Here is a 21,936-nt window from a genome sequence, read left to right as displayed (position 1 = left end):
CCGTTCCAAGACCCCTCGCGATAATCGATTTTTCACGATGTAGGGTTGCGGAAGTAAAAACACCATCTGCGCATGCGCGCCCTTTTTTTCATGGCCGCGCATGCGCAGATGGAGGAGTTTGCGTGGGTGGCGGGGAAGACCCAGGGAAGGTTCCTTCGGCCGCCCAGCAGCTGATCTGCTCGGCAGCGCAGCAGCAGCGAGCAGATGAAGATCGGGGTTTCCCCGCCGCCCACGCAAAGGGGAAACCCCGATTCGGCTCCTCGCTGCGCTGCCGAGCAGATCAGCTGCTGGGCGGCTGAAGGAACCTTCCCTGGGTCTTCCTCGCTGATGCCCCAACTCGCCCGCCCGCCCGCCCGCCGCCCGCCAGCAAGAGGGGGAGAGATAGAGAAAGAGAGAGAAGGAAAGAAAGAGATGAGAGAGGGAGGAAGAGAGTGTGAGAGAGGAAGAAGCAAGATAGAGAAAGAGAGAGAGAAAGAAAGATGAGAAAGGAAGGAGAGTGACGTCATCAGGTGGGGAAAATAGCGATATAGCGTTTCGCGAAGAACGAGATCGCGAAAATCGAGGGATCATTGTAGTTCAAATATCTATATGCACCATCAGGATAGACATAACCAGCTGAGGCTGAGGCTTCATCTAGTGATGGCAACATTTACCTCCAGTCTTGACCAGGATTAGAAATTGGGATCATGGGGAGGAGTAGCAGCTTCAACTCCTCGCTGTGGCCATGCAGTGACAAGTGCATCGCAGCCCGAGCGGGGACCTTCCTGGGTGTGGATGAGAGGCGGCCTGCTATTGGTTCTTTGCTAGTGGTCGGGATGAATCCTAGAAGGTGATTGGTCAGTGAGCATTCCCTGTGCCTCCACTCTTCCTGTCGCTGATAGCTGGAGGGATTGTGAGGAGAATGGTTATGTTTGGATGGAGGCGGCTGACGGCGGGCCGGAAAAATGGCCTCCAAGGGCCGTATCTGGCACGTGGGCCGTAGTTTGGGGACCCATGTTTAATTTCCCCACAGCACACCTAACCATGTCTCTCGGCACACTAGTGTGCCGCAGCAAACAGGTTGAAAAACACTGGTTTACAGAGTCAGCATATGGGTTAGGGTTAGGGTGCCTGGCCTCTCCTTGCCTCAAAGAGATACGGGTTGAACGGGTCCAAAGACGGGCTACAAGAATGGTGGAAGGTCTTAAGTATAAAGCGTATCAGGAAAGACTTCATGAACTCAATCTGTATAGTCTGGAGGACGGAAGGAAAAGGGGGGACAGGATCGAAACATTTAAATATATTAAAGGGTTAAATAAGGTCCAGGAGGGAAGTGTTTTTAATAGGAAAGTGAACACAAGAACAAGGGGACACAATCTGAAGTTAGTTGGGGGAAAGATCAAAAGCAACATGAGAAAATATTATTTTACTGAAAGAGTAGTAGATCCTTGGAACAAACTTCCAGCAGACGTGGTAGATAAATCCACAGTAACTGAATTTAAACATGCCTGGGATAAACATATATCCATCCTAAGATAAAATACAGAAAATAGTATAAGGGCAGACTAGATGGACCATGGGGTCTTTTTCTGCCGTCAGACTTCTATGTTTCTATGTTTCTATACAATCTCCCTATCTATTTACTAGTACTGTACATCCAAAATATACTATTTAATTCTATGCATATATGCCATATGTGTACATACATATTACACACAGGCACACAAAAATATATATTATCTACTATACAAACTATGTGTGTATACACATTACACACACAGCTCTTCTAAAATTATACGCATTCAACCTCATTTACTGCAATAGGAAAAACATACCCAGACCCCAGAAGGGAAAAGAAAGAAAGAAATTCAAACTTTTTCTAGAAGGGAAAGGAAAGAAAGAAATTCAATTTTTTTCTACTGGTTCTGCATACCTGACCCATCAGTGTCCCCCAACAATCTGGGACTTCATTTTACCCACCTCAGAACGATGGAAGGCTGAGTCAACCTTGAGCTGGTGGTAAGATTTGAACTGCTGAACTACAGCTAGTGGTTAGCTGAAGAAGCCTGCAGTGCTGCACTCTAACCACTGCGCCACCCCGGCTCAATAAATGAACTGTTGTACATCAAGGACTCTACATGTACTGTAGTTATTTTATCTCCTTTCACAAACACAACACAATACATTCTACTTATTATCTTTCCACCCGAGTTGCAACTTCCTTAAGTGAACATTCTGCCACTGTACATCAATTCATATATTTACTTATATTTTTGTCATTTCCATATAACTTTAAATCTGAGGTCTTCAACCTTGGCAACTTTAAGACTTGTGGACTTCAATTCTGGCTGGAGAATTCTGGGAGTTGAAGTCCACAAGTCTTAGAGTTGCCAAAGTTTGGGGATCCCTGCTTTAAACAATTGACTCCATTATTCTTATTGAGCTCAACTGCCTTGGTCCTCGATACATTAATTTTCATACTCTTTATTTTATTGTACTGTATAATCTAACGTTTCTTGCACATAATTTGAGACCTCAGCCAAGAATACAAAGTATATGTACATGTGTACATCTTCAACTAGTCTTCTAACATCATCATGAGCATTCTTTATGTGTTTCTGTATCAATATATTAAGTAACTAAGGGATCATTTTTCAAGGTTTAAACTGTTCACTAAACCATTTCATTTATTCTTACCCACTTAGTTCCACTCATAATGCATTCATCAATTAACCTTCAACTTCATGCAAAACATCCATCATTCAAATCTATTCACTTAATCATACACTTCTACTCAGCCAACAAATGAACAGTAAACTTTCTTATATTCATTTAGTTCTTCACGACCTAAAGAGAAAAAAAATGGTCTCACTTTTCTTGCCTCCCAGTTCCCAAACTTTGCTTGTTGTCTGTCCTCACAGCTTTACCATAAAAATTTTATCAAACATTTTCACAGGTACACATAATAAACTAATCTGGTAGTTTTTGCATTTTTTTTCCTTGCCACTTTGAATAAGGTACAACTTTCTTCTGATTCTCAAGCACCAGTACAATTTCCGCACACATCTTAAACTACTAACACAAGCACTTCATAAGCAAACTAACTTCTTAATTTCCTGTTACTCTAGAATCTTAGTTTTTAACATTTTCACATCAGTTACGTATGTTCTTTCTTGGAAACCAACATTTCTAGCAATAAAGTTTAAAGTTATGATTGTAACCTTGTTACTTGTATCTTACAATTTATATTGTTTACTTAGTATCCTAGTACGATTTATGTAGCTTTCTTATTTAGCATCCAGGACTATTACTAAGTGTTGTGTCGTGGGGGTTGGTGTTTTTTGATGAATGTGTTTTTACAATGACTATGATAATGATCTATTACTGTTATTTTTTGTACACTGAAAGCTTATGCACCAGAGACAAATTCCTTGTGTATACAATCACACTTGGCCAATAAAGAATTTGAACTTCTAAACACACCATTGTTCCTTTACAAATCTCCCTCCAGCATTCCTTTGCTTCAGCTTCATCTCAAATATTTTCATCCTTATTTGTTTACATTGGTACCTTGGTACTCAACTGCTTTGAATCTCAACAAATTTGGCACTCAATACATTTTGACGCAAAATTTTTGTCCGAGTACTCATTGTTTGCATGTACAAGCTAGAAATTTTTGGTATTGGCTGCTGTGTGATTCACTACAGTATTCCTTGTGGGGAAAATTTATTTTGCATGCATCATTTTTGGTACTCATTGTGCCTCCCACAACCAATTAAGGATGAATACCAAGATACCACTGTTATTCCTCTTGTCTTGCTGGCGGCTTCTCATTTAATCCTTTTCACCCACTTCTTATTTGCATGAAACTTACTCTATATTTTTTTCACATTTTCAGTCAAAATACATATTTACAATTATTTTTATCTCTCTACATATCATGTAGTCTCTTTTTTTGCAGCTATCATTCTTTTATATACTTTCCCCCCTACCCGTAGCCTCTTTCACTTCATCATCCCACCCCTTTGTGCGTCTTCTGATTAGTGTCATTTCACGCACACAAAAGACAGTGACACATTATTCTTTTTACTCTGTAGTCCTTCACAATTGAGCCCAATTCTGTCCCATTTTATGACCTTTCTTGCTACAGTAGTTAAGTGAATCACTGCAATTGTTAGTAACATGATTGTTAAGTGAATCTGGCTTCTGCATTGACTTTACTTGTCAGAAGATTGCAAAAGGTGATCACATGATCCCAGGACATTCGTAAATCCTAGATCCGCAGCTGAGATTAGATAAACACCTCTCAGCTTTGGCTAGGGGGACTTTTGCACAGGTTCTCCTTGTATGCCACTTACCACCTGTAAGCAAATAGCATGGAAAAAGGGGATCGAATGTTGAAAGCTAATTTCCATACTGGCATGTGGTCAGTTTTGGCAATTAGAAGATAGAATTCTTTGGGATTCGTATGCTGACTGTTGGTGAATCTGCATCATAGAGAGCAGATGTATAGAGAAATATAGTTATATGTTTTTTTCTGTTGGATCACCCTGGTATATTGAAGGAGCATCACAGCTTCCGTTTTGCCTCTCGGCCCAACTCAGGGCCATTTCAAGGCAGTTAATTTTGTTCATAGCCAACAAACTATATTCTGTATGTATCACATGTTTTTTTCAGCAAAAATTCAGCAAAAAACATGTGATATAGTTATATTATCAAGTTGTTTATTTGTGTAAATACGAAACCAGTTCAATGAGAAAAGAAATAAAAGCATACGGTTTATATTGGAGTCATTGTATCTGTACACCAATATACATAGTATCACAGTTCTGCTATGAAGAGCCTCTGCTGTATGAAGTGAAGAACATCACTTATAACTATAAATAACATAGAAATCCAACACAACCCTACTTAGGCCAGGAGGCTCTTAACAAAGTCACTCATGCCCTCATCACTTCATGACTATTGCAATGCGCTCTACATGGGAAGCGTTCATTGAAGAGTGTTCAGAGACAACAGCTGGATCAAAATGGAGCCCCATGAGCCAAAAAGGGGTGTACCAAGCTACACCCACATAACTCGAACTCTCCACAAGCTGCATTGGCTACTTGTTGGTCTCCGGACGCATTTCAAAGTGTTGGTTATTACCTTTAAAGCCCTTAGGATCAGACTATTTACGGGACCGCCTACCTCACACTTCCCTGCGGCTGATAAAGGCCCACAGAATTGGCTTTCTTTAGGTCCTATCTGTCAAACAATGTTGGTTGGCGGGACCAGGGGGAAGGGCCTTCTCTGTAGCTCCTCTGACCCTTTGGAAGTAACTGCCCCCGGAGATCCGCACTATCCCTACCCTGCCGGCCTTCCAGAAAGCCGTCAAGACCTGGCTTTTCCGGCGGGCCTGGGACCATGAATGACTGGTTGTATGAATGTTATTTGAAGGGTTATTATTTGTTTTACATTTTCACTTTGATATTGTATTTTTACACTATTTTCAATTGTGTTAGCTGGCCAGAGTCCATTGGAGTTTAAATTTAATAAATGAGTCAGTTGCCCAAGCATCCAAATTTTGATCATGTCACCATGGGATGCAGTAATGGTTTTGAGAAAAATGGCCAAAGTCAGTTTTTTCAGTGTTGTAACTTTGAATAGTCAGTAAATGAATAGTTGTCCCTCAAGAACCACTTGTATTTTAATATTTTTTTAATAGAGGAGTTGGGCACATTTTGATCAATAGGTTACAAATACTATTGGAGCCAAGTCTGATTCCAAGTATGTTTCACTATTTTTTCCAAGCTAAAATCTCTATTCTTCCAAGATTATCTTGCAAGCCAATAGAGGGCTGATCACAATCCATTTCACTAGCAGGTGCGTGCAGCATACTAATTAATGCTAGAACCAAATGTTGCATTATTATCTGTTTCATGTGAAATCTGCTGGTCAATAAACAATAAAACATACTTTGGATGGAATAGCCACCAGTGTGCAGCAGCTGCCAAAAAAGCCAACACAGTTCTAGGCTGCATGAACAGAGGGATAGAATCAAGATCACATGAAATGTTAATACCACTTTATAAGGCCTTGGTAAGGCCACACTTGGAATACTGCATTCAGTTTTGGTCTCCATGATGCAAAAAGGATGTGGAGACTCTAGAAAGAGTGCAGAAAAAGAGCAACAAAGAGGATTAGGGGACTGGAGGCTAAAAAATACAAAGAACAGTTGCAGGAATTGGGTATGTCTAGTCTTATGAAAATAAGGATTAGGAGAGACACGATAGCAGTGTTCCATTATCTCAGGGGCTGCCACAAAGAAGAGGGAGTCAAGCTATTTTCCAAAGCACTTGAAGGCAGAACGAGAAGCAATGGGTGGAAACTAAACAAGGAGAGAAGCAACTTAGAACTAAGGAGAAAATTCCTGACAGTTAGAACAATTAATCAGTGGAACAGCTTGCCTCCAGAAGTTGTGAATGCCCCAGCACTGGAAGTGTTTAAGATGTTGGATAACCATTTGTCTGAAGTGGTGTAGGGCCTCCTGCCCAAGCAGGTGTTCGACTAAAAGACCTCCAAGGTCCCTTCCAACTCCATTATTATTATTAAGAAGCTTTTAAAAGTGCATGATATGCATGTTTGCTGTTTGTGTTGATCTATGGCAGCAATAAAATACTGTAACAAAAGTCTTATTTTTGAATACTAGATTCAGAGAAGAACCAATGTCAAAGCATTTTTTAACTATGGAATGTTCTCATGTGACAGACGGGCTATGAGGAACTATTCCACTTTTTGTTTTCTTAATGGATTTTTAAAAAGAAATAACAGAACATTAGAGAAACAAATTCCAAACATTAGAGAAACAAACTCATATTACATATTTAAGTTAGCAATATCTGAACCATAAGTAGGCTTAGTAAGTAGGAATAATAGGAAAGGAAAACAGAGCTACATTAAATTAGTGGTTCCCAGCAAACAAAAAAAGATAGAAGCTAGGCATCAATTTAAAACAGGATTGTAACCAAAATTTAAATGCATGTATGATCACAGATGCAAATACACTTCAAACATTAGAAAGCATAAATGCAAGGAAATGATGACTATTATTTCCGGCTAAGGATGGCCTCTCTGTTGCATTTCAAGCTTCCTCATACAAGAAAGTTCTAACCTTTGAATCTTTAATTAGGAAATCATAATGCATAACCATGCAGAGCAATTCTCAAGGTCAACATAGGCTCTGAATGCATAGCAAGTGGTTAACAATATTCAAGTGTACAGGGAAGCGATGTACTTTTGGATTGTAGTCAGAGCTATGAAGATTATATTTGGGATATTGCTGTGTCATTTAAGACATGTACAGTGGTGCCTCTGCCTACAAATGCCTCTACTTATGAACTTTTCTAGATGTTCAAGATTTTTTTGCCTCTTCTCAGGAACATTTTCCATTTACAAACCCGAGCCTCCGAAGCTGTAACCAAAAAAGCAGGAAGAAGCCTCCGTGGGGCCTCTCTAGGAATCTCCTGGGAGGAAACGGGGCCGGAAAAGGCGGGGAGAAGCCTCTGTGGGTCCTCTCTAGGAATCTCCTGGGAGGAAACGGGGCCGGAAAAGGCGGGGAGAAGCCTCTGTGGGGCCTCTCTAGGAATCTCCTGGGAGGAAACGGGGCCGGAAAAGGCGGGGAGAAGCCTCTGTGGGGCCTCTCTAGGAATCTCCTGGGAGGAAACGGGGCCGGAAAAGGCAGGGAGAAGCCTCCGTGGGGCCTCTCTAGGAATCTCCTGGGAGGAAACAGGGCTTCCACCCTCCCTGTGGTTTTCCCAATCGCATGCATCATTTGCTTTTACATTGATTTCTATGGGAAAAATTGCTTCTTCTTACAAACGTTTCTACTTAAAAACCTGGTCACAGAACGAATTAAGTTCGTAAGTAGAGGTACCACTGTATTGTTAAACTGAATTTCAATGGTTAAACATTACTTCTTTCTTAACTGAACTCACACATTGTATAAGACAAGTCATGAATGAGTTGATATTGGCTTAGAATGTTGTGTGACTCAATTACTCTTCTTTGAAAACTATGGCATAGCATTACCTAAGTGAATTCAGATAATATGGTGGAAAGAAACCCCATAGGCTTATATGATGCCTGAATCCAATTGCCATTGAATGCCGTTCCTCAAGTTAAACATTACTCTTATTTACAAAATGGAATTTAAAGATGTCCTCCCACTGCTTCATCCAGTCCAGTCAGTTGTCCTGAAATTGTGGTTTGCTACCTGGGTACCAACTAGACCTACTGGGAGCTGGTTCACATTGCTTGGTAACTTGTGGTTTCCATCAAATGAGCTGTTCAGTGGACAGGCCTGTTAAAAAAATGTTTAAAAAGGGTGGTTGTTGTTGTTTTTTAAAAAGGGTCTGACATAGCATAACCAACATGGGATTAACAACAAATAAAGAGGGGCTGCAATAGGAGAGGAAGAGGCGCTGATCTACTGGGCAGTATTGAAATCAATTTTGCCTTTTGATGCTCTTCATCCTCATTTTCCACTTGTGCAAAGGTGGGTTGTTTTTTTGTTTTTGCAAGACGACACATCAGTGCTTTTCAGAGGCAAAGGAGCCTGTTGTTCTACAGTGTGACTGACTACCAGTGAGAAAAAAACTTTCAGGGTTGTTGCAGTGGGTGGAGGAAGAGCCAGAGCAATCATGGAATTTAAAGATGTCCTCCCACTGCCTCATCCAGTCCAGTCAGTTGTCCTGGAATTGTGGTTTGCTACCTGGGTACCAACTAGACCTGCTTGTTTTTTTTTTAAAGATTGCATATGTCAACTCTCTGTGTAAAGCCTACATTAAGTTTATTTGTACATGAGGTTCAAACCCATCTTTATTTATAATGAAAGCCTACTGCTGATGAATATAAATTGTCCAGCCTCCAAATAATGTGTCCTTCCCAGAGCCCCCAAACGATCTTCAGAACCTTCCTGCCCATCAGTCTTGACCCACAGGGCAGGGATTGTCCCACTTTCTTCATTGGTTACATTTGGAACATCCCCAAAATGTGCTACAGAACTTGCACATCTGCTTCTTGCTATCCAGATTCTGGAAACAATAGGATGGTTGGGAATGCCTTTATGTTCAGCAAATGGGTACCAAGAGCTAATATGACCATTTATTAGATGTTTATCTCACCTTTATTACTTTATTACTCCTCCTTTTTTCTCCACGATATTATGACATGTATTGTGTTGAGAGTAATTGATTGGTCCAAAGTCACACACCTAAGGTGGGACCAGAACCCAGACTCTCATGGTTTCTAAGCCATCATCTTAACCACCACACAAACTGGTTCTTTTGATCTAAATGGAAGTACATTTAGATACAATAAAGGAAAAGAAACCACTCAAATAGGCTTCTAGCATCATATAGGACTCCTTTTCCTCAAGAATAATTGAAGGCCACAGCTGTCCACATGGGCTCTAGAGATCAAAAACCTTGACCTTTACAGAGGCATTTGTTCTGGATGGACATTTTTATGTCCAGGCCCCTAAAAGTCCTTGTTTCTCCAGTACTATCAAAGAATTCCTCTGTGCTTGGTGAGCAAGCAAACTTTTGGTCTACTGGACGTAGAACACCCAAGAATCTTCCTTTGCCTAGGACAGTGATGGTGAACATTTTTTGGCTCAGGTGCCCTAAGAGTGCGCGCGCACGCAATAGCATGTATGCACATGCCCACACACATAATGCAATGCCCTCCCCCCACGCATGCATACAACCCCCATGTTGCCCCCACACATGTATAACCTCTGCACTTCCCCCACACATGAACACAGGCGTCATTGAAACCTCTGGACTTCTGATTGGCCCACTGGGCTGTTTTTTTGCTCTCCCCCGGGTTCAGGAAGGCCTCCTGAAGCCTGATATGGCGAAAAACAGCCCAACAGGCCTATTGGAAGTTTGGAAGTGAAAGGAAGTGGAGCTGCCCTACTATTTACCTTCAGAGAGTTGCAACCAGGCCTTGCACACTTCGGCCCTGGCTGCAACTGTCCAAAGCTGAAGAAGTTCCTGAAGACCCCCGACAGCAAAACGGAGGCGGGGGGTGACGCACACAAGTGAACTTCCGGTTGGGCCATTTTCACCGTCCCCAGGAGGTGAAGCCTGGAGAGAGCAAAAACGGCTAAAAAGAAGCCCCAAAATCAGCTGGCACAGGGCAATGCCTCGCATGCCCTCAGATATGGCTCCACATGCCACCAGTGGCACGTGTGCCATAGGTTCGCCATCATGGCCTAGGAAAAGCTTGTTTCATTTCCAGAGAACCATCAGATTCAAGAATTCCACCCCTACTGCTGGTAAGAAGGAAAAGAAGACAAGGACAGCCATGATTCCAGTTCAAAGGAGTTAAGTGCCCCCACAGGCTGAGCAGCATATTTATTCTTTATCCTCCAAAAAATCAGTAGTGCAGCAATGTAAACAGGAAACAGGAGAACTTGAAAAAACGATTCTTCACCAGAGACAAACCTGGCCAAACTCAAGTGTCTTCAGGGCCACATTTCCGTTTATAACATTTTGGGCCCTACATAACATTATCAACTTTTCCTCCCTTACTTCCAAAGACGTTATTAAAAGAACAGGATGTCGTAAACCATTCACCTTTGGTCTGCTAACCTCCAGAGAGAACCACATAATTATTCAGGGGGGTATCTGGCTCCCGGGCCACCAACTGGCTATCCTTAAGCTAAAAAACAAAACAAAACCCTGTACTTCCACAATTTTAAAACCAGGGCCCTTCTCATCACAGTGTAAGCACTTAGAATGGTTTGCCCCTCGCAATTCATCAGTGATAGCACTAAGAGGAAGGAATGGGAGTGGGATGGGGGAAGGAAGAGATAGTCCATTAGAGTTCTCTTTTCTTTTCCTTTAGAGGGAAAAAGGATGTTTGCCAAGTGTGAAAAACAGGGAGCATGGAAATGAATAAAGCATGTAATAATAGGAGGGAAGAAGAAAAATGAGTGAGAGTAAATCACATACCCCCTAATGAAACTAGGAAGCATTTTCCATCATCTTAAGAAGAAGAAGAAAGGGAGCTGGTTCACATTACTTGGTGACTTGTGGTTTCCAGCAAAGGAGCTGTTCAGTGGACAGGCCTGTATTTATTCTAAGTTAAAAAAGGATTAAAAAAAAAGTCTGACATGGTATAAGCAACATTTTCATTGGGAAGCACACTAATGTGCATGGAGTTAACAACAAATAAAGAGGTGGTGCAATAGGAGAGGAAGAGGCGTTGATCTACTGGGCAGTATTGGAATCAATTTGTCTGCCTTTGCCTTTTGACCCTCTTCCTCCTCATTTTCCACTTGTGCAAAGGTGGGTTGTTGTTTTTTTGTTTTTGCAAGACGACACATCAGTGTTTTTCACAGGCAAAGGAGCCTGTTGTTCTACAGTGTGACTGACTACCAGTGGGGGGAAAAAACTTTCAGGGTTGTTGCAGTGGGTGGAGGAAAAAGAGCCAGAGCATCCAGTGACCTGGAAACTCCATCTCGATTCTCACCACTGGCAAAAACTGAAAAGGGGAATTTTACCATCCTAGTCAAAATGCAGTTTCTTCACTCGCCAGGGAGACAAGGCTCGGCTTCTTCCATTTCTGTAAAATGAAGCTCATAAATGAGGGTGAATCAGGAAAGTTTTCCTAGGAGTGGCTTAAGGAGGAAAACAAGAAACATCGTTCGAGGCATCTCAGCTTTCAAGACAAACTATGGAGTGTGTTCTCACAAACAATACAGAAGAGTGTGTGAAGAAGGTTGCCAGCTCTGTAACAAACTGACCTGTACTGCAGCCCTATGCAAATAGATGCCTTTTCACAGGAGTGGCTGGGAAGCTCTGCCTTGTTTTCAGAACCGCCCCTGCCTTTCATAGTTTTTTGTTTCACAGCTTCTTTTGCCAAAATTAATTTTCCCTTGTGAGTCCAAATTCAAGTACTGGCAGTTTGACTCAACCTTTTCTTAGAGATGATCGGTAAAGAGAGAAGCGCTCTCCAAACAGTGGTACTCCCAAGATTCCTCGTGCAACCGAGGAGGAAGAGAGTGGTCTTTTTGTATCATTTGCCAACTCTTGGTGACAACAGGCCTGTCGCTATAGAATCTCTTCTCGCTGGTTTTTTGGCTTCAGTATCACCTGCCCATTTCTCAGAAAACCGTTCTGGCCGTGGAGGAGCTTCCCCTTGTCCCGGTCAGGCCAAGTGAAGATGGCTTCGTCGCTGTCCAGTTCAGACTCCGAATGCATCAGACTGGTGTTCTGTGCCTGGGATTTCTGCTTGCTGCCTTTAAAAACAAAGCAACATCAAGAAACAAAAGGTTGCCAACGGAACTGTCTTCACACAAATGTATCTTTTCTTCCATGTACACTGAGAGCATATGCAGCAATGACAAATCCCTTGTGTGTCCAATCACACTTGGCCATTAAAGAACTCTATTCTATTCTGTTTTATTTTATTTTGTGACATCAGCCCATCTGACCTGGGAAGGCATACAATCACAGAATTGAAGAAGAGAGCAACCTCTTCCACTGCCCTGTCCTATGAAATGTTCTGCCCCTCCCCGCAGGTGAGGCAGCCCCCCATCCTCCTAGAATTCTGGAAAGGAGCAAAGACTGGGCTTTGTGGCCTTGTGTAGGGAGCCCAAAGAAGCATGCAGCCGTGGGGCTGGTTAGCACTCTGAAAGCTCTCCCTTCGCCTTTCACTTCATTTTAAACAGTGGCTTAATCATCCTTGCCTCACCTCAAATGTTTAAACTTTTATATATTGTTTTGATATTTTAATATTTTATTGTGAATTGTCTGGAGGGAATTGTGCTCTGTGAGGGAATGGTTTTAAAACGTAATAAACAAAAACAAACATGCAAATGGGAGAGACCCCCAAGCCCATTCTTTCTTTTATAGCTCACTCCCAGAATAAGTGTTTCTTTATAAAGATAAGAAAAGCATTCCATCTTCAGATCACATGCTACAACGTTGTATTAGAGCAGGGCTCTCCAACCTTGGCAAGCTTAAGACTTGTGCACTTCAACTCCCACAGCTCCTCAGCCAGCTATGGTGGAGTATTTCTCAACTTTGGTAACTTTAAGACAGAGGTCTTCAAAGTTGGCCACTTTAAGACTTGTGGACTTAACTCTCAGAATTCTCCAGCCAGCTACGATGGAGTATTTCTCAACCTTCCTTCGCTGGCTGAGGAATTCTGGGAATTGAAATCCACTAGTCTTAAACTTGCCAAGATTGGAGATCCCTGTATTAGAGGAAAGGCTAGCAGAAATGAGGAACTGCAATGAGAAATGAGGAACTACGGAGAGGGGCGGCATACAAATATAATAAATAATAATAATAATAATAATAATAATAATAATAATAATAATAATAATAAATAATAAAATAATCATGGGGCTGGATCTGATTTCACAACTATGTTTATTGCAGTCGTTAAGCGAATCACACAGCTGTCATTAAGGAATCTGGCTTCCCCAAGTGACTGCTTGTAGGAACTCAGCTGATAAAGATGTAAGTCACAATCACATGACCACAGGATACTGCAACCATCATACATGTGAGTCAATTGCTAAGTGCCCAAATTGTGAACATGTGACCTTGGGGGGGTAGTACAACAGTCATAACTTCAAGGACTCGTCATGTCGCTTTTTTGAGGGTGCTGTAGCTTCAAAACTGTCATTAAACAGTTGTAAATCGAAGATTAAGTATAAAGACCTGAATTGAGGTGCACACAAAGATTTAAAATCCCTTGAGAATAAAAAAACAGGCTGCCTCAGTCTTCGGTCATGACTAACCTCTTCTCTCATGTCTCACCTGCTTTGGAATTTGGCTTCAGCTCCAGGCTCTCTTGATCGGTGGCATCCAAGATCTTATACTTACTCTTTCTTTTGGGTTTTCCTTTTTTCCTTCAGGAGACAAAACAAACAAGCTGCGACTCAGGGAAGGCAGAAGCAGGTTAACAGCTCAGTCAGGGAACAGCAGCAACAGCACTTGGACTTATATCCCGCTTCACAGGCTTTCCAACCCTCCCTAAGGGGTTTAGAGTCAGCAAATGGACCCCAACAATCTGGGAAGGCTGGCAAAGGGCACGAGGAGCTTACTCACTTCTTGCAGCAGCAGACCACCACCCAGGAGAAGATCCCCAGGGAGACCAGAATCACAAAGGATGCAATCACGACGTAGAGCACACTCCATTCTGGAAGGAGGACAGAAATGTTCTCAGATTGTCTGACTTTTGACATGCAACAGAAATTCAGGCAGAAACAGGAGAAGATGGGAAATGCAGTAAGGGGTTCTCAGCAGGAAAAATGACACTTCTGGATGACCAGGTTTAGGGTCCTCAATCACTGCCCTTGCTTGGCCACTCTTCTCAATCCTCTGCTGACTCCAGATCAAAACCAGCCTTACGTATCCACCTTTTAGAATCACAGGGGGCCTGCACTTACCTCTGTCTTTAGATGGGTTCTCTGTAGCTAACAGATAATTTTAAACTCTGGTTTAAAATCAGGAACTGTTTTAGGCATAGAGAGAAGTATGGATGTGGAAATTAAAAAGCAGCCCAACTCTCTTTACTCCACCCATTCTCCTTGGGATTTCAAGCAAGAATGGTAAACACAGGAATCTGGTGAAATTTGGCAATCTTGTGAATTTTTTTCTTTTTAAAAATTAAATAAGCCCCACTTGCCCCAAAAGATCAGACTGAAAAAGTTGGGGTATTCTGCTATTGTGGGATATTTTTCTTTTAGTGCCCTTCTGTGTTTGGGAGAAATTTCAGCTACCCTTTAAAATACTTTAAATGAATTGGCTCTATTAAGGGAATATCAGCAGAGCCTCACATCCCAGAGAAATTGGCCAGGATATTTTAGCAGGGGGCTGGACTAGAAGATCTCCAAGGTGCCTTCCAGTTCTATTCTATTCTAAGGTAGTAGCTACTGTGACTATTCTCCCATCTCCTTTTGACTTACCATGATGTGCTACTGATAGACTATAGGTTAGACAAAATGGAATTATTGTGGTCTCCCATGAACATTCTTGTGAAACTGAATGAGCCCATTGACCTCCTTCTCTTAGATAGCACTTAAACACACAAGATACACAATCTTAGAGGTCAACAGACGTTGTTCTATACCAACCATTGACCCTACCCTCCCTATACCAGAGTGCAAGATTTTAAATGTAAATGGTATCTAGACACACATAAATTGTAAGCAGCATCCAGTGGTGGGATTCAGTCAGTTCGCACCTATTCGGGAGAACCAATTGTTAACTTTCCAAGCATTTCAGAGAACTGGTTGTTGGAAGAAATCTCCTTTTGTTTTTCCCACTTTACAGGACTTATCCTGTAAGGAAGGCAGGTAGAAAACATTCTGGTGTTGATTCTAGCCTAATCTTTATTGCCCTGCTTGCAGAAACTGTCTCTTCGGTTAACCCTTATTACATTATAACAGCTAAGGCAAAGCGCCCATCGATGGGAGTGACGTTGAGTTGGCCATGCCCACCCACTCACATACCCACCGAGCCATGCCTACTCAGCTGGTCATTAGAGCAGAGAACTGGTTGTTAAATTATCTGAATCGCATCACTGGCAGCATCTTGACCCAGCCTCTAGCAAAACTCACAGAGTCATGAAACTGGGATGTTCACCTACCACAATTGCTTTCACCATCACCCATCTGCACTTTGATGAAGTTCTCCATCCAAAAAGGATCACAAATGCAACGCTTGGTGAAAGAGTCACAGAGGCCATGATCTGAACAGTTGAGTTGGCAGGCTGAGGAGGAGGAGGAGGAAAATCCAGTCAACATGGAGGCAGACAGTACCAGGGATGGGCACAGAGTACGAATTCTGCCTTTATGTATATTTTTTGTGGTTGTTGGTCCATATAGCATGAATGCACAAATAAAACACAAGTACTGCCTGGCTGTTTGCAGTCTGTAATGATTTAGATTTAAGGATTAATAAACTGAATCCGGTCTATAGAAAAGAACTCATTCTGAAGGATCAAGAATTTCCAGTGAAGTGATGCTTCTGCTAATTGTGAACAAAACAGATGTGCAGTTTGAGGCAAATCTGCATTTTTTTCCTGGTTTTGCAGATGGAGGCAATCATTTTGATCAACTTTGGTTGATGTGCAATCTTATCAATTCCCTATACAGTGATCCCTCGATTTTCGCGATCTCGTTCTTCGCGAAACGCTTTATCGCGATTTTTCCCACCTGATGACGTCACTCTCTTCCTTCCTTTCTCATCTTTCTTTCTCTCTCTCTTTCTCTATCTTGCTTCTTCCTCTCTCACACTCTCTTCCTCCCTCTCTCATCTCTTTCTTTCCTTCTCTCTCTTTCTCTATCTCTCCCCCTCTTGCTGGCGGGCGGCGGGCGGGCGGGCGAGCGGGGGCATCAGCGAGGAAGACCCAGGGAAGGTTCCTTCGGCCGCCCAGCAGCTGATCTGCTCGGCAGCGCGGCAGCAGCGAGGAGCCGAATCGGGGTTTCCCCTTTGCATGGGCGGCGGGGAAACCCCGATCTTCGTCTGCTCGCTGCTGCTGCGCTGCCGAGCAGATCAGCTGCTGGGCGGCCGAAGGAACCTTCCCTGGGTCTTCCCCTTTGCGTGGGCGGCGGGGAAGACCCAGGGAAGGTTCCTTCGGCCGCCCAGCAGCTGATCTGCTCGGCAGCGCGGCAGCAGCGAGGAGCCGAATCGGGGTTTCCCCGCCGCCCACGCAAAGGGGAAACCCCGATCTTCGTCTGCTCGTTGCTGCTGCGCTGCCGAGCAGATCAGCTGCTGGGCGGCCGAAGGAACCTTCCCTGGGTCTTCCCCGCCGCCCACGCAAACTCCACCATCTGCGCATGCGCGGCCATGAAAAAAAGGGCGCGCATGCGCAGATGGTGTTTTTACTTCCGCAACCCTACATCGCGAAAAATCGATTATCGCGAGGGGTCTTGGAACGGAACCCTCGCGATAATCGAGGGATCACTGTATATGCATCATAGGGATTTGATTGGCTATTATAGGCTTCCATTTAAATGGGTATCTGATGTTCAGAAACTTCAACTGGTCCAGAACTCAGCAACCAGGTTGGTCTCAGCCATAACTAAAAGATCACATTATATCTATGTTAAAGAATTATGTTAGCTTCCAGATTATTTCCAGATGAACAGCCAGCATTGATTATTATTAACTCTATGGTTTTGGTCCAGATTACATGAAAAGACCTTAAGATCTAGAACAACTTCTGCTGATTCCCTTGTTCATAGAGTTCAATTGAGGAGTTTTACCTAGAGTTACAGTGGTGTCATCTTGTGGCAAACCTTGTAGCTGGATTTCTGGAATGTAATCCCTATTGAGTTGTGGGAAATGGCCTCTTTTCCAGTTTTAAGAAAGTCCTAAAAGTGTATCTTTCAAAAGAAATTTGGGGTAACTGATTTTAGTAGCCATCTTTCACATTTCTAGCTTTTGTTACTAATTTATATAAGTATTTAATGTATAGTTACATCAAATAACTATATATAGTTATTTATAACTATATATAATAACTATATCTAGTTATACAAATAACTAGATGAAGTTAGCTTCCTAGCTCGATGTATGCATAAGGCCTGGAGTTTTAGATGTATTTATTTTATTTACATATCAAATTTGGAGATGGAAGATCTCCCTCACAGAGCAACTCCGATGAAATGCTTATTGAGATAACTTTGCTTGTCAGAAGCTAACTGGGAAGGCTGCAAACTTTGATCACATGAAACTAAGACACTGCAACTGCCATAGATACCTGCCAGTTACCAAGTGCTCCAGTTTCGATCAGTTGGCCATGGGAATGCTAAATGTGAAAAACAGTTGTAAGGAACTTTTTTCTCTGTAGCAGGTCATTGATTTCATAAATGGAACACACTATAGTTTTTTTATACATAACATAAAGGTTAAAAAAATGATACATGCAATGTTATCTTCATTTTGTGGCTCCAGGTGTTTTCTTTTCTGTGGGAAACGGGTCCAAATGGCTCTTTGAGGTTGCCAACCCCTGCTCTAGAGGAATGGCATGTATAGGACAGAGGCTGCCATGGAAATGGGCACACTGCCAAAGTCCTTCTAGGCAGCAACGTGATTTCTGGGTGTGACAGACTTAAAGTGAATCTCCTAAAATATCCTCTGACTTACTGACTGTATTGATCTCCAGTGCACGGAAGATAAGGAAGTCTGATTGCTGCTTCCGCAATTCACTCTTGAGGGTCCATGCAACATCGCGTCCTTTGAAGATCTGGTGAGGAGGCTGATTCCGCACATAGAACACCAATTTTGTGCTGTCAAAGGGAAGAAAATTGACCATTGGGAACGGAAAAAGAGAACGAGCAGAATTGCAATTCAAGAGAGGCAGAAAGGAGCCCATGGAAGTATTTCCTTAATACACCATCTTCAATAACTTGCCCAATGTTTCTCGCCCAATGACCGTATGGTCCCTGTGTTTAAGATAATATTCTTTCCCCTGAAACCTAATGAAGAGCAAGTGTATAGATGATCACACTCCAATCTTATAAAACACATATGTGTAATGTATAAAAGCCCACCTACCATTTTGTGCAAGGGAGAACTGTCAAAAAAAGAGATTCAAACTGCAGACATGTGAAAACTGTCCATGTCTACTGAGGGCTGAACCCTTATTTATCAAGCATGGATAAGTGAGGCTGCAGATAACCAGAGCTACCTGCAGATATGAAAGGGAGGTGAGGCTTTTTGTTAGCTATCTGCCCTTTCCTCTGCCTCCATATTGCTCAACAGAGCCATGCAGCTGATGCTGGACTGCAGCCCCCTTCTCATGCCTCAGACAGACCATCCCCATTGCTTTTGCTTCTTCTGATTTAAACCAGGAACCAAACAGACTATAGGCTTAAATATTTGATGCTCCTATATTTTTTAGGTTATTAAAAATCTGTCCAAAGGAAGCAAAGGTAATTTAAGAAAAGCACTTTAGGAGGGGGCTCGTGAAAACTACATCATGGGTCTTTTTTTACTGTGTTTATTACATAAAACAAAATTGGCTATATTTAAGCAACACGCTTACAAACTAAGCTGGCTAGAAACTAAGCAGCATCCTAAACTACAAACTTCCCAAATACATTTTGGCTGATAGCATCTATAAGTCCAACTGGTCTGTAGCTCTCGAAATTTCTCTATATTCTCACAGTGCAAATGGCTGATGGCAGGGGCATTGAGTACTTATGTAAGTGTGCATACACAACTGTGACCATACAATGCAGAGCACTGTAACCCCCAATACTGTATTGCAGCCTTAAAAATAGCTCAGTTGGAGCATATCCGGTGTTGCTTTGTATCACTTTATTTTGATAAAAAGGAACTGGGACTGATGCTTGTTGGGATAGGCAAGTGCTTCTCAAGTAGTTTTGGGAGGGGGGGCACAGAGCGATGCCAGGTGGGGCATATGTGACCCCAGGGAATATGCGTGGTCCCTCTAAATTGATTCCCCTAACCAAAAACAGACTCCACTGAGTTCTCCAGGACTTACTCCCAGGTAAATGGGTAGTGCAGCCTTCCCCAGCCAATTGTTTGCTTGCAGCTTATAATAAGTAAAATAATAAATATTAACACTACAATTCCATTGAGGCCCAGGTCGGAGAGTGGGGGGGGGGCTTTACTACTTCCTGGGGGGACGTACGGTAACAGAAAATAATTGAGAAGCACTAGGATAGGCCATGAATCAGCAACCCGCTGCTCTGGAGCCTCATGTGGCTCTTTCATCCTTTTACTGTGGTTCCCTCTTGCCAGTCAGCACACAATTTTGAGAAGAGCTTCTGCTTAGGGAGGGGAAAAGCATGGCCTACCTGGAGGAGACTCTATGGCAAGGGGCGGGTTTTCCAGTAACTCCACAACTAATAGGGCCTTCCGTTAGGACGGGTAGAGGAAAAAGGATGCCGTGCTAGGAGGAGACTCTATGGTGGGAGAACAGAATTGAACGGGGGCTTTTGGCTAGGACCTTTGTGGCTCTTTTGAGTATTTAAGGTTGCTGACCCCTGGGATATGCAAACATTAGTTAACTCAGAATGAGTCCCTTGCAGGGACCCTCGTGTTCTAACTGATGTCTGCATTCATCTCCAACCTCTTCTCATGAGAACTGAAAGGAGCAGGTAAGGGGACACCCTCTCATTTACTTCCCAAGACAAACCACCATGGAAAGGGAGCTGGGTTGAAAGCGTGACTCTTCTTTTCTTACCTTTTCTCAGTGTAAGCCTGGATCTTCTGAACTGTGATGTCTGAATCCAGGGCCCCAAGCAGAACCCCGATCTGACGGATGAACATGCCCTTCTGCCGCTCCGTCAGGTGGCTGACGTTCACATCTAGGATCATTTCCACAAGGTTGTTCTTCCTAGGGTCTGGGAGAATGCATCATATGAATTGGTGAGTTTGGAAGGCAACCTTGCTCAATCGCAGGGAAGAGGGTGGGTCTCATTTAAATCAGGACAAGGAAAACAAAATAAGGTCTGCTGTGGTCATCTTTGTGTCAACTATTCTTTGAGGAAAATCTCGAGGGGAGGACATGAAGGATGGCTTCTGAGAGAAGGCTGCTCCATTCCAGATGGAACCAACTTGGAGAAGGGTTGTATTGTTTAGAACCGTAGGCAAAGTCTGATTTGGGGAGGAGGATGTAGATACTTAAATCTAGTACTCTTAGGTTTGATTACTGCAATTCTCTCTACATGGGGTTACCTTTGAAAAGTGTTCGGAAACTTCAGATCATGCAGAATGAGGCCACGAGAGCTATCGTGGGGCTTCCCAGATTCGCCCACGTTTCTACAACACTCCATGGCCTGCACTGGCTGCCGATCAGTTTCCTGTCACAGTTCAAAGTGTTGGTAATGACCTTTAAAGCCCTACATGGCATTGGACCAGAATACCTCCGGAACCGCCTTCTACCGCACAAATCCCAGCGGCCGATAAGGTCCCACAGAGTTGGCCTTCTCCGGGTCCCGTCGACTAAACAATGTCGTTTGGCGGGCCCCAGAGGAAGAGCCTTCTCTGTGGCGGCCCCGGCCCTCTGGAATCAACTCCCCCCAGAGATTAGAACTGCCCCCACCCTCCTTGTCTTTTGCAAGTTACTTAAGACCCACCTGTATCGCCAGGCATGGGGGAACTGAGACACCTCCCCCAAGCTTTTACATTTTATGTATGGTATGTGTGTGTTGTATGGTTTTTAAATGATGGGGTTTTTTAGCTGTTTTTTAGTATTAGATTCGTTTCCATTGTAACATTGTTATTATTATTGTTGTGAGCCGCGCCGAGTCTTCGGAGAGGGGCGGCATACAAATCTAATAAATAATAATAATAATAATAATAATAATAATAATAATAATTATTATTATTATTATTATTATTATTATTATTAAACATTGGAGGGATAGGGTGAATTGCTCTGTCATGTGTGTGTGTGTTAGTGTTAGTTTCCATTTTTTCCTGGATTTGGAAGACAGAGGGGATGGGGGGGATTCCTTAGTTGGAGTAACTACATGCAAGTTGGGCAGTCATGTAAATCCATTTAATTAATAAATATTTTGTGTGTGTTTCTCCAGCATAAAAGGTAGGAGCCATGCAACTTTTCAGCAGTAAAATGGAAGTATCACAGTTGGAGAAAGATTTGTGGGTTGCATAAAACGATGGTGGGAAAGGAGTCTATGTCCTTTGTACACACTGTGTGTTGAGAAACATGATCTGAGTAATGTAATCTTACAGACCCTACCAGGTCACATACAGGTAATCCTTGTGATTTAGTGATCACAACTGGCACTAACAACTATATTCTTAAGTGAAGCTGTTGTGAAACTACAGCTGTGCTTGTGATGTTACTTCAGCTTCCCTTTGCTTTGATAGCCCTTAGCAATAGCACTTAGACTTGTATACCATTTCACAGTGCTTTACAACTGTCCCTAAGTGGCTTACAGAGTCAGCA

At 42.8% G+C, this 21,936-nt stretch overlaps 1 protein-coding gene across 2 annotated transcripts in view; it reads right to left on the bottom strand.

The window, feature by feature from the left end:
• Positions 1-10,333: 10,333 nt before the first annotated feature.
• KIAA0319L (KIAA0319 like) overlaps positions 10,334-21,936 on the bottom strand; it is a 71,744-nt gene continuing 60,141 nt past the window's right edge. For both annotated transcript variants that reach the window (XM_070764429.1, XM_070764431.1), the window contains 6 exons: positions 20,206-20,365; positions 18,138-18,280; positions 15,634-15,756; positions 14,091-14,181; positions 13,800-13,891; positions 10,334-12,268 (listed from right to left, as the gene is read on the bottom strand). In XM_070764429.1, coding sequence (XP_070620530.1) covers positions 12,081-12,268; positions 13,800-13,891; positions 14,091-14,181; positions 15,634-15,756; positions 18,138-18,280; positions 20,206-20,365 — 797 coding nt within the window. In that variant the 3' untranslated portion in view covers positions 10,334-12,080. The remainder of the gene's footprint in view (positions 12,269-13,799; positions 13,892-14,090; positions 14,182-15,633; positions 15,757-18,137; positions 18,281-20,205; positions 20,366-21,936) is intronic.

This window comes from Erythrolamprus reginae, chromosome 11 (genome assembly GCF_031021105.1).
Source record: "Erythrolamprus reginae isolate rEryReg1 chromosome 11, rEryReg1.hap1, whole genome shotgun sequence".
In the NCBI taxonomy this organism is placed as follows: domain Eukaryota; kingdom Metazoa; phylum Chordata; class Lepidosauria; order Squamata; family Dipsadidae; genus Erythrolamprus; species Erythrolamprus reginae.
This window is presented reverse-complemented; position numbering and strand designations above follow the sequence as displayed.